Source organism: Globicephala melas, chromosome 7 (assembly GCF_963455315.2).
Source record: "Globicephala melas chromosome 7, mGloMel1.2, whole genome shotgun sequence".
Lineage (NCBI taxonomy): Eukaryota > Metazoa > Chordata > Mammalia > Artiodactyla > Delphinidae > Globicephala > Globicephala melas.
The window spans coordinates 66,876,785-66,890,441 of NC_083320.1; the positions used below are offsets into that span (position 1 = coordinate 66,876,785).

A 13,657-nucleotide genomic window follows, 5' to 3' on the forward strand; every position below is an offset into this window, starting at 1 on the left:
GCCATCTGGAGCTCAGGAGTTTGAGAGCATGCATATTTTTGATCTAATGAAGGCAGGCACGCACAGGTGTGCTGGTAGGCACTCACTAAACGTCATGCTTCCAGGACTGGAAAAAAAAGTATGCTCCCTGGAGTATTGTTGTGGTTTTCTTTTCCACTTAAAAAAATGATATTGTGGGACTTCCCTTGTGGTGCAGTGGTTAAGACTCCACGCTCCCAATGCAGGGGGCCTGGGTTCGATTCCTGGTCAGGGAACTAGATCCCACATGCATGCAGCAACTAACAGTTTGCATGCCACAACTAAGGAGCTCATGTGCTGCAACTAAGGAGCTGGCTTGCTGCAACTAAGACCCAGCTCAACCAAATAAATAATAAAATAAATAAAAATTAAAAAAAAATGATACTGTATGGAATGTAGCACATAAAAGTGTCAGACTGGTAGTTTTGCAGCCCCAAATTTCTTTCTGCAAAGCAAGAGCAACACAGGCAGGAATATTACAAATTTGCTGAAACATTTTTAGTAATGGGACTTAACTGGAGCATTATAGGAACTTATAAGCATGCCAAAAATTTTACATGAATCAGGTTGAGCATTTGAAGGCTCTGGTAAGAGATAAATGAATACATTAATAAGAAGTGAAGGTAGCTTTGCATATTAAGTCAATTATTGCTCCTAGAAGTTTCATTTTTAATTAGGCACAAAGATTATTCAAAATGGCCATTCATGGCAAAGGGCCACTTAACAGAAGATAATGGGATCTCCAGTAGACTGTGCTCCTGTAAAATAGGTTCCTGCACTGGCTGGCCATGGTGCCACCCTCGTATCTTAGAAGAACTTAAATTGTTACTATTATTCTCCTGTGCTTTATATTACTCAGGGGTAGACTTTTTCTTCTAAAAGCCACTGAAAAAAATGTATGGCTCCTAGATCAGAGAGAAGATGCTTAAGCTTTTCCCACAATTACTAATTGCTTTGCTAGCACAGCTAGCTGTAAGCAGTTGGGGCGGCGGGGAGAGGGGCTACAAAAGTCCTATTTTAAAGGAATAAAATATAGAATAGGCTAAGATTTGATGATGAAACTTCATTTGTCAGTTCTAGAGGATAGTTGAAAGGCTGAGCAATTTTTTATACTCTTGTGAGAGCTATGACAATAGAGCACTATTAAGGTAGAGAAAGGAATACTGGTTAACACCCCTTGATTTGGGATGGGTCACCAAAAGGATGAACTCTAGCAGTAATGGTGAATCAGAAGTAGTAAGTCTTTAGAGGACCTAGAGCTCAGTTTTGAATCATCAGCAGATGAGATAATTCCAGAGTGCTAGTGCTTCCTGGAAGCAGGCGGAAGCAATTACAATCTTTTCAAAAGGAAGCTAGCATCGTCCTAGGCCTCCAATTATTTCTAAAAGTTATTTTGCAAATCAATGTCAGGTAAACAAAAATAAATAAATAACCAGGAGTTTAAAGAGACAATAAGACATGAATCAAATATAACAAGAATAGCAGATAATAGACACATGGGGGGTTCAAAGATTGGCATTATCAGACACATCTTCTAAATAACACTTATTACTTTCAAGGAGATAAGAAACAAGACTGCGAGTTTTAACAGGTATTTAGATACTAAAAATAGGATAATTTTACATGAATTTATGTATGAATGAATGGATCTATTAATGTCTTGGACACAGCTAAAGAAAGATATGTCAGGAAAAAAATGTCTAGGATAAAGTATGAAAAAAAATTTGGTAACACATGAGAAACAGTAAAAGACAAGGAAGGCACAGTGATAAGGTCTAAGATATATGTAATTAGAATCCCAGAAAGGGAGAAAAGAGAGAAAGGGGAAAGAGCACTATTTGAAGAGATAATGGCTAAAAACATTTCCAAATTGACAAAAAATGTTATGTCACAGATTCAAGAGCACTTACAGACTGCAAGAATAATAAGTAAAAAGAAATCCTCACCTAGGTACAACACAAAACAATTGCTGAAAATCAAAGTAAAAGGAAACCTTAGAGTAAGGGGAGGTAAATAGGACTCAAATTACTTTCAAAATAAATGACAATTAGACTGAGTTGATTTCTCAATATAAACAAGTAAGCCAGAGCAATGGAAGAATATATTCAAAGTGTTGAAAGAAAGTAGTGCCAACCAAGAATTCTATAGGTAGCAAAAGATCCTTTAAATATGAAGCTGAGCAGAAAAGAACATTTAACAAAATCCTATATGTCTTCATAATAAAAACACTCAAAACTAAGAATAGTAGTTAACTTTTTCAACTTGATAAAAGTCAAGTCTATGAAAACACACAGCTAACACCATACTTAATGCTGAAAGATTGAATTTTCCCCCCTATGATAAGAATCAAGACAAGGATATCTGTTCTCACTACTTCTATTCAACATTGAACTGGAGGTTCTAGTCAGGCAGTTAGACAAAAAGAAAAAAAAGAATAAAAAAAGAAAAACAAAATAAAAGGTATCCAGACTGGAAACGAAGAACTAAAATAGTCTCTATTTGCAAATGACCTGATCTTGTGTGTGAAAAATTCTAAGAAATCACACACACACACAAAAAAACACCTAAAAACCTATTAGAACTAATAAGTGAGTTTGGCAAGGTTGCAGGATACAGGATCAATATACAAAAATCAATCTGATTTATATAAAGTAGAAATGAATAATCCAAAAAATGAAATTAAGAAAACAATTCCATTTACATTAGCATAAAAAGATAAAGTACTTAGTAATACATTTTTAAAAAGTAGTACAACATTTATAATCCGAAAACTAGAAAACGTTGTTGAAAGAAGCCAGAGAAGACCTAAATAAATGAATAGATGTATCTCCAAAGAAGATATACAAATGGCCAATAGGCACATAAAAGATGTTCAACATTGTTAGCCATTTGGGAAATGCAAATCAAAACCATAACGAGAAACCACTTGGCACCTACTGGAATGGCTATATTCAAAAGAGAGACAATAAGTGTTAGTCAAAATGTGGAGAAATCAGAACTCTTTTATATTGCTGGTTGGAAAACAAAGTGATGTAGACACCTTGGAAGATATTCTGGAAGTTCCTTAAATGATTAAACATAGAGCTACCATATAGCTCTGCAATTCCAAATAGAAGTGAAAACATATGTCTGCACAAAACCTTGTATGCAAATGTTCGTTGTGGCACTATACACAATAGCCAAAAAGTGGAAAAAATCCAAATACCCATCAAATGATGAATGGATAAACAAAATGTATACACATACGATAGACCATTTTTCCTCAGTAAAAAAGGAATGAAGTACTTACACGTACTACAACATGTATGAACCTTGAAAACTTATGCTAGGTGAATGAAGCTCTCATCAGGGAGCATCCAACTACGTTGAGATATAGTTCACATAACATATAATTCACCACTTAAAATGCACAATCCAATAGCTATTAATTTATGCACAGATTTGTACAACCAACATTACAATTAATTTTAGAACATTTTCATTGCCCCCAAAAGAAACCCAAACCCGTTAGCAATCACTCTCCATTTTACCCCAACCCACGCAGCCCTAGGTAACCAATAATCTACTTTCTGTCTCTATAGATTTGCTTATTCTGGACATTTCATACAAAAGTGCTCTAACATCCTTGCGTTATCTGGAAAGATGGTAAAATTAAGTAAATATAATTTGATAAGTCAAGAATATATGCTGTGATCACTGATATAATCACGAAAAGAATAGTAAAAATGTGCATCAGTCCCAAGTTAATAATGAAGGAAACAGATGGCACATTCAAGCTGGGTAATTTCAAGAGAGCTTAATAAAGGAGCTCTTTATAAAGATGTGACCAAGTTTAAACAAAACAAAATAAAATATAACAAAAGGAGATAGTGCAGAACTCCACTGTGTCAAGAATTGTCTGAGATTTTGCTCAGCTTGCAAGCTGACAAATTATCCTGCTGTAGTTTCAAGGATGCTGGCAAAAGACACAAAACTCCTGGGTCAGAGACAAAGGAGAGTTTGTCATTCACAGTAATAGTAGTAGCCAGAGTATCAGCATTTGTGCAGTTCTCTGAGCCTGAAATTCCCATAGGGTTACATAAAGAGGTCAGGTAACACTTACACATGTAGTAGATTGCATTGCAGGAGAGGAACCATGCCATCTGACAGGGAAAAAAGAGAATAAATATCCCAACTTCATATTCTTCCCACTTTTCAATCTCTTACTGGTGTCTTCCATTGAACAAGGCCAACCAGAAATCAGAAAGCAAGGAAGCTCTTTGATGTCATCCCTAAAGTTGACCTTCCTGGGTCCCAGGGCAAGGTGGAAAAGGATGGAAAATGAATGAGCCAGATGGGACAAATGAATAAGCAGAGGGGAAAACACGAAATAATACAAAATAATCCAAGAGAAGATAAGAAAGAAGGGGAAAAGGAAGACAGAAATGGTTAGATAAGAAGATAGCACTTCTTGGGATAGAGATTTAACCCAAAATGTTCTTCAATTGAAAGCAATGATCATCTACTTGGATAAAAACCAAATGACCAAAGAGACTTAATCATATGTCATTTACAAAAGACACTTCTAAAAATGGAGATAAAAAAAATGTTGACACAAAGTATGGACAAAAGATGTACCATAAAACAGCCAAACTGTATTAATATCAGACAAAAACGTGAAGGCAGAAAAGTTACTAGAGATAAAGGTGAACACCTCAAAATGCTCACTGCTTCAGTCTACCAAGAAGACCTACTAATTCTAAATTTGTAAAATAATATACTAAAATTAACTTCTAAAAATATAGCTTTAACACCTATAAAGCAAAATAGAGCGTATACAGTAAAAAAAAAAAACCAAAATCATACTGGGGGATTTTAATATAACATCTCTCAGAATATGGTAGAATAAACAAATAAAAAATCATTATGAATACAGAGAATTTAAACAACATGGTTGACACATTTGACCTAATTGACATGTTTTATATATATATGTAAAACAATAAATCCAACAACCACAGAAAATACCTTCATTTCGAGCACACACATACTATTATAAATGTTGATCATATGCTGGGCCAAAAAGCAAGTTTCAACAAATTTCAAAGGACTGAAATCATATATATTCTGTGACAACAAGGAAATTAAACTATATATTAAAAAAAGAGGGCTTCCCTGGTGGCGCAGTGGTTGAGAGTCCGCCTGCAGTGGTTGAGAGTCCGCCTGCCAGGGGACGCGGGTTCATGCCCCGGTCCGGGAGGATCCCACATGCCGCGGAGCGGCTGGGCCCATGAGCCATGGCCGCTGAGCCTGTGCATCCGGAGCCTGTGCTCCGCAACGGGAGAGACCACAACAGTGAGAGGCCCGCGTACCGCAAAAAAAAAAAAAAGAACAAAACAAAAAGACAGCTAGAAAAACTCTATCATAATGGAAAACACACTGAACTGAATAATAATCAAAATACAGCTCATTAAAGCTTGAGAGATACAGCTATGGTCATACCTGAGAGGAAATACATGTCTTTAAATGTGAATATTAGAAAATATGAAAAGCTAAATATCAATGAGCTATAAGCATCCACATGAAAAATTTAGGGAAAGAAAAAGAATAGCAAATAAACCCAAAGAAAGTGCAAGGAGGGAAATAGAAAAGATAAGAATAGACATAAACAAGACCAAACACAAACAGACAATAAGGTCATTCCTGAAAAGCTTTAAAATTCATGGTGAACATAATCAAGAAAAAAAAGAGAAGGCACAAATATCCAATGTTAGGAATAAGGAACAGGCCAACACAATAAATTCTTTAGGTATTAAAAAGTTAAGAAGAAAATATGAATAATTTTCTGCTAAAACATTTGAAAATTTAGACGAAAGAGATGAATTCCTATAAAATGCTACTTGTCAAATCGACACTAGAAGAAATAAGAATATTAGAGTAGTCCTATAACTATTAAAAATATTAAGTCATTTATTAAAAACTTTCCCACAAAGAAAACCACGGTGCCAAATTACTTTATAAGTAAATTGTATTAACTATTAAGGAACAAAGAACACCAATGTTATATATACATTCTTTAAGGAAAGATAAAAAGAGGGACACTCCTCATTTATAATAAGGCCATCATAACCTTATACCAACCTCATAAGAATATTATGCGAAAGAAAAATTACAGGCCAATCTCATCCATGAACATAGATGCAAAAATTATAAACAATTAACAGCAAACATAAAAAAATGTAAGAAAGAATGAGTAGGGTTTATTCTATGAATGCAAGTTTAGTTTACCATTAAAAAAATCAACATAACTCATTACTTCAATAGAATGAAGGAGGAAAACCATATAATCAACTCAGTAGTTGCAGAAATGCTGTTTAATAATATTCAATATCCACTCATGATAAAAATTCTTAGCAAACAAGGAATATGAGGGAACCCTCCTTCCTTATGATAAGGGTATGACAATATTATATTTAGTATCTATCCATTTGAGATGGGGAATAAGACTGGAATCTGTGCTACCAACATTCATATTCAACATTGTTCTCAAATTCCTAAGCAGTGTAGTAAAACTAAAAAAAAGACATAAAAGATAAAAATTAGGACGATGATTAAAACTGTCATAATTCACAGATAATATGGTCATGTACATTGAAAACCTAAGAATGTTTTCAGTAAAATTTCTAGAATTAATGTGTGAAAGTAATTATGTGGTAAAAAAAGATCAATACACAGAAATCAGTTGTTTTTCTCATCAACAACAAATGATAGAAAATCAAATTTTAAAAAGGTGTCCAAAATAGTGTAAAAATATCAGATATCTAAGAACATGTTTAACAATATATGTGTAAGGTATCTATGAAAAAAACCATGAAGCATCATTGCAACAAATTAAAGATATAATCAAGTGAAAAGACATAGCAATTTCATGGATTGTGCCTTTTTAAAAATATTACTTCTCCCCAGACTGATTTATAGATTTAATATAATCCAGTCAAAATCCCTGCAGGTCTTTGCAGAACTTGTGAATCTAATTCTAAAATTAATAGACTGAAGAAGAATAAAATGAAAAGTCTTGTTTTACTGAATATTAAGACCTTTTATAAATCATAGTAATCAAGGCAATGTGATGTTGGCATAAATATTGATAAATAAACCAATGGAATAGAAGAAAGAGCCCAGAAAAGACCCATGGATAGATGAACAATTGAATTAGACAAAAGAGGCACTGTAAAGTTGTGAGGAAAGAATAATCCTTTCAATGAATGAGCCTGTGACAATTACCTATTTATGGGGACAAAAATAAAACAACCTCTATATTTTCACACTTTCATACTATTAGAAAAAAAAATCAGGTGGATCACAGATTTAAATGTGAAAAGCAAAACGATAAATTACTGCAATATATAGGGAAAATTTCTAAGCAGTATACAAAAATATCATCATAAAAAGATAAATTTGGCTATATTATATTAAGAACTTCTGTTTATCAAAAGATACCATTAAGAGGTCTAAGATGTAAGACATAGAATGGGAGAATAGATTTACAAGACATAACTAAAAAATAGCTGGTAACTTGAATATAAAACAAATAAGAAAAAAGACAGACAACTCATCATAAAATGGGCAGGAGAATTGGTACTTAGCAAAAGAGAATGTCCAAATGGCAAATAATCACGTGAAAAAGTGCTCAACCTCATGAGTCATCAAGAAAAGTCAAATTCCACCATGAGATATCTCTGTACGTGCACAAGAATATCTCTTGTAAAAATTCTAATAATATTCCAATTGTCAAGGATGTGAAGAACTGGGGAAAGGTATGCATTGCTGGTGGTCGTGAAAATTGGTACAATTAATCTGACAAACAGGCAGAATCTACAGGAGATGAGCATAGACACACCATGACCTCACAATGCCAACTCCTGCATACATGCCATGCAGAAATGCATGCATATGTGCACCAAGAGAAGGGTGCAAAATGTTCACTGCAACAATACTAATAACAGTCCAAATCTGGAAATAGCTCAGATGTTTATCAGTAGTAGAATGGATACATGAATTGTGGTATTTACGTACAATAGGAGAGTTAGAAAAACTACAGATACTTGTAAAAACATGGAAAAATATGGTAAGTAACGTGTAAAGGGAACCAAGTCAAGCACGAAAGGTTCATACTGCATGAATCCATTTAAAGTTCCAAACCAGACAACCTACTCTATTATGAGTACGGATGGGTTAAACTATGAGTTCATTACTCTGAAAATCTGGATTGGAGGGCGGGACTTTTGGAGGACTGACAATAATGCATTTCATGATCTGACATCGGTGTTTGCCTTGTGATAATTCATCACACAATTTTGTTTGTGAACTTCTTTTCTGTACATGTGTTATCTTTCCCAGTATAAAGGGTTAAGCCATTTGATTTGATGAGAAAGGGAGAGAATAAAGCAAGGAGGGGTCTTAGGGGTAGGAAGGCCCTACCTTATGTTATGTCTTGTAAATCTATTCTCCCATTCTATGCCTTACGTCTTAGATCTCTTAATGGTATCTTTTGATAAACAGAAGTTCTTAATATAATATAGCCAAATTTATCTTTTTATGATGATATTTTTGTATCAAACTGCTTCCTTTGCCATTTTACAGGCTCAAATCAAAAGGGACAAGGGCCACTAGGGGAGGACTCGCTCTTTGGTGCCAAGATATCTGCCTTATTGTTTCAGATATCTTCGTTATGGGAAGGAAAATCTCTTTTTAACTTCCTTTTGACAGAAAAAGGCCTCTGTATTCTCTTAGGCTGTACTAGGTCTGGTAGTATTCTGCACCTTTTATATTGCATAATTCTTTATTTAGAATCATTTTTTTGTAAACCTCCTGGATACAAAAGCTAGTTTTTTTGTTGGCTTGCTTCAAAAATGTGAATGAGGGAATTCTATCATTCTTGGTATAGATCTTCACTTCAAGGTGTCTGGGAGTAAACTCAATATTAACGTCAATCTACAAGACAAAATTATTTAGGTTCTCATTCTTCAGAGATTTGTTCTTTTTCTTTTTGTCCCCAGTTACCACAGGTATAACAATTTTTACCCATGGAAGTTAGAGAAGGAGCATAAAGCCTGCAAGTGGATACTCCCTGGATTTCCACTAAATGAGAAAATGCCCAGAGAGGGGAGACACAAATGAGATTTCATTCTAACCAATGAATACTCTTTCTCGAGGTTAAAAATTTATGCTGGGAAGTGGAATACTACTGGGCAATAGTATTTCCAGTGATTCCAAAGATACAGTTTCCACCTACCCTTTTCTCTGGCAAAAAAGACTGCTCTCTCTCTCTCTCTCTCTCTCTCTCTGTGTGTGTGTGTGTGTATGAGAGACAGAAGGAGAAAGAGTTGTTGAGAAGAGAGGGCATAAACACCAGCCACTTATTCACTTTCCTGTTAGAATGCTCAAACTATATCATTTTTAGAAAGGAGCAATGGTTGCCTGCAGGACTTTTGGATGAAAATAGGAATGATTGATGATGATCATGACGATGAAAGTATACTTCTTTATGTCTTTAGCTCAAGTTATCTGCAAATACATGACTCTTTTTTATTTTGCTGGAATGACCTCAACATATCTGTATGCTTTTACATTAAACTCTCTTAAAACCCACATACGGAATCCAGACCATACTTCAGGGAATGGGATGGGAATGAGGGCTTTGCCTGGCACACAGCATCAATATGTTAGCTATAATGATTAGTAGTACTGATTTTATCCCTCAGGGGAACTACTGGGCTTAGCCATTGCATTGTATAAAGTGTCCTGCAGACCACACCCAATGTGTGACCCAGGCCAGTACTGCTCTTTATTGGGTCTTAATCTTGACGTCAGAAAAATGAAGAACTTGGATTCTGTAAGCTCTTTGACTCAAAGATTTCCTGCCTCAGTGGAGTACTCCAGGTTTCTCACAGGCTGGGGGTGAGGAAATCCTGGGTGTCAGCAGTGGTTGTTGCCAAGGGGTGTGTGTGTGTGTGTGTGTGTGTGTGTGTGTGTACACACAGATATGGAGGAGGGGATTTTGCCAGTTTCTTCAGGAGGCAGTGTTTGCCTTTCCCTGGGCAGAGGTTGTGAAGGTTAAGAAAACCTGGTGTAACAGATGCCAGGGACAGAATGTTAACCTAATTTGGTCAAAGAACAAAGAGTGTGTGAAACACGTGAAAATCCCAAGTAGTGCAGTGGTATGGGGGCAATTCCAGAAGAGCAGAAACAGAATTACTACCCAAGAATTCAGAGTAGGGTTGCCTTACCTCAGAGGGTGAGCCTAATGTAATTACCACTTCAAACAGTCTGGATGGTGAGGATGGAATCTTCTGGGTTGGAAGCCTGACTGCACTATTACTAGCCCTATGTTGTACCAGGTACTCCATGACACTGAGCCCCAATTTCCTTGACTGTAAAATGGGGTAAACATCTAATTTATAAGGCTGTTGTGAGGTGGAGCAGTACTAGGCAGAGTGGGGACTCAGCAAATGAGAGCTACTCTTATCAGAAGGAAATTAATAATTTTTCTAATTCCCAAGATAACGTCAGGTTTACTCATACCTTACTAAGAATCCTCAAACATCTCAGTAGTTTTCTACACTGATTGTACTCCCTGGTCCCCGTCCACCCCTTCCCCACGCCCGTGTGTTTAGCTGCGGAGTGGAAGGAAGAAGAGGCACGTGGGGGTAAAGACTGGGACAAACCTGGCCCCCTGGTCCCCTGGCCTCCAGGCACGGTGGGGCCTGTCATGGCGGCCCAGCGACAGCTTAGGTGATCTCACACAGCAGAGCAGGAAGAATGAAAGAGTCTGGGGGTCAGGGCTGCCCAGACCCCTGCCCCGCCCGCGGTCGGCCAGGCCGGCCCTGCGCGAGCGCCGGCTCACACGGGTCCCACCTCCCGCGGCGCGGGCCCGCCCCGACCTCGGGCTCAGCCTCGCGCTCGGGCACCCACCTGGGGAGGCGGCGGCCCGGACCTCGGGCGCCGGTAGCCAGGGCCCCGCGCGGGTGGCGCGGGCTCCGAGCCAGCGCCCCCCAGCGCCCCAGACCCCGAGCGGGGCCCGCCCGGCGCCCTCCCCGCCCCCACTGCGCCTCGCCCCGCCGCCCGCGGCCCCCACCCACCGGCCGCTCCTCCCCTCTCCCCACCCTCCTCCTCCGCCCCCTCCCCTCCCCCGCCGCCTCGCCTACCGCCCGGCCGAGCGTCTGAGCCGCCCCGGCCCGGAGCGCAGGCGGCGAGGCCACCGCACCTGCAGCGTGCTCGGGCTGCCGAGCCGGCACCTCGCCTCCCGCCGCCCGACCTCCTTCTCCCCACGCGCCGGGTCTCCCATGACGCCCGAGCTTCCCGGCCGGCGACAATGACCACTTCCCTGCAAGATGGGCAGAGCGCCGCGGGTCGGGCGGCTGCCCGGGACTCGCCGCTGGCCGCCCAGGTGTGCGGCGCTGCCCAGGGGAGGGGCGACGCCCGCGACCTGGTGCCGGCACCCTGGCTGCACGCGCGGGCGCTCCTGCCCCCTCCGGACGGGACCCGCGGCTGTGCTGCAGACAGGTAGGCAGCCCTCGGAGGGCGCGGGGGAGTGTCCTGGGTTGGCAGCCGGCGAAGGGGTGAGGAGGCGGTCCTAGGGGGCGAGCCATGTGCCCAGAGCGGGGCCAAGTTTGTGAAACTCTCTGAAGACAATTGCCTTTGAGCTGGCTCCTACCGGATCAGCAGGACATTGCGATCTCTCGGCGCCTTATAAATAGCATCACCGTTTCATTGAGAGCTTCGGATCTCTCTCGCCTCTGCCCGTCGGTGTGAACTAGGAGGCCGAGCCCCAGGCTGGCCAGCCCCCTTCCTTCTTGCTTCGTGGTCCTGCATTAAAAAAAAAATCCTTTTCTTTCATATATTTAAAAAATCATAGAATAAATGAGTTCACCTCCCACATAGAGTCTTACAGCGACCCTGGAGAGGCAAAGCACGGATTGACATTTGAGCAGTCTCGCTGTTCAGCAGGAAAGAATAGAGGCTTTAAAAGGTTTCCCAGTCTCCATAGCATTCAGCACTAAGTGCCTGTAGAGTTCACAATTTCGCACATACTTCAGGAAAGAAAAAGGATGCAACAATACAAAAATCTGTAGTCCTTTATATTCATACATTTAAGTGGTGCTTTTTTTTTTCTTCTTCAGATTTTCAAAGTGCTTCAACTTCACTGAAGTTAAAATTACTCCGCAGTGGACTAGAGTACATTAACACTAGCAAGTTCTATTCACTTAACCTTCACAAAAACACTGCCTTGCAGTTTAGTATCTATAAGCACTTGAAAAATCAACAGACTGTGTGTGGGCAACATTGTGAATGAAATTTGAAGTGCAATGAACCACCGCTATAATTAATAAACCATAACTTCCAAAAGTGATTAGTAAAATAGCATAGGGATGAATTCAGTAAATGTTTATAGACTTTGTCAATTTAGTGGATGCAAAACAATGTCTAGCTCCTCAGGATGATTTTTGCATCAATCATTCTGTAGTCTGTATTTCAGCTTCAGGAAAATTATCAGAAGTGCTGGAAATGGGGTTTCCAGGCCTGGTGATTTTTTTTTAAAGGCCCCCAAAAAAGGAATACAAAAGAAGATTGATTTATATCAATTAACTAACTTATTTTGACCCATAGAAAGTACACCACAAACCTTTGCCATATACTTTATATAATACTAGTGTTGTCACAGAGTGGTGCATGCTGGCCTTAACTTTTTAATCCTGACAGCAATTATATTTTACATTCTGTTTTATGTAAATTACATTCTATGTTCTCTTGGTGTAGGAGAAAAAAGAAAGATCTTGATGTTCTGGAAATGCCATCTATTCCAAACCCTTTTCCTGAGCTATGCTGCTCTCCATTTACATCTGTGTTGTCAGCAGGCCTGTTTCCCAAAGCAAATTCAAGGAAAAAACAGGTATGCATTTAAAAGTGTTCTAATTCAAAAATCTTAGGAATTCTACATCCATTTAGTCTTTAAGATACTCTTACACTATTAACAAAGTATTAGCATTGCCTATTTTAAATAACTATTGACTGATATAGTTCGTAGCCATTAGTTTCCTTCAGGGTCTCAGTTTTCACATCTGTATAATGGGAACTTTAAAACTTACATGTCAGGCTTTTGGGATGCGTTAAATGAAAGAATATATGTAAAGTACAGAGCCTGGGAGCTATTATTATTCACATTGTAGGTGGGAGAGTTATATATGATAACAGCTGAACGATTTTAAGTCAGAAATTGGAAGGGCTGGCAGTGGTGTTGGGGTGAGAGGGGATTGACTGGTTCTTTTAATACCTTCTTTAATCTTTCACCTTTTCAACCCAAGCCAATGTTATTTACTAAAGGAAAGTGATAATGGTGAACTGTGGTGAAAGGTAATAGGAGTTTTGGACTCCGCAGGTTTTCTTTCATTTCAGCGAATTCCTCAGTTTGGAGGCTACTGGCTGCAGAAGGCAGATGACTTATAAGTGATGATTAGCTTATGAACTTAATTTTTATGATTTTCTTTCTTTTCAAGTTTCTATTTTGGGACTGGCTTGAGCAAATTAAACATCAAGGACCAAGCAACTATGGGGAGATCCAAAACAATTATACATTTTTTGAAAAAAAAATTAGTGTATC

The 13,657-nt window shown here is 38.9% G+C and overlaps 1 protein-coding gene across 1 annotated transcript in view; it reads left to right on the forward strand.

Moving 5' to 3' along the window:
- Nucleotides 1–11,222: 11,222 nt before the first annotated feature.
- GRB14 (growth factor receptor bound protein 14) overlaps nt 11,223–13,657 on the forward strand; it is a 125,999-nt gene continuing 123,564 nt past the window's right edge. The window contains exons 1-2 of the mRNA XM_030852583.3: nt 11,223–11,562; nt 12,817–12,949. Of these exons, the coding sequence (XP_030708443.1) occupies nt 11,372–11,562; nt 12,817–12,949 (324 nt within the window). The 5' untranslated portion in view covers nt 11,223–11,371. The remainder of the gene's footprint in view (nt 11,563–12,816; nt 12,950–13,657) is intronic.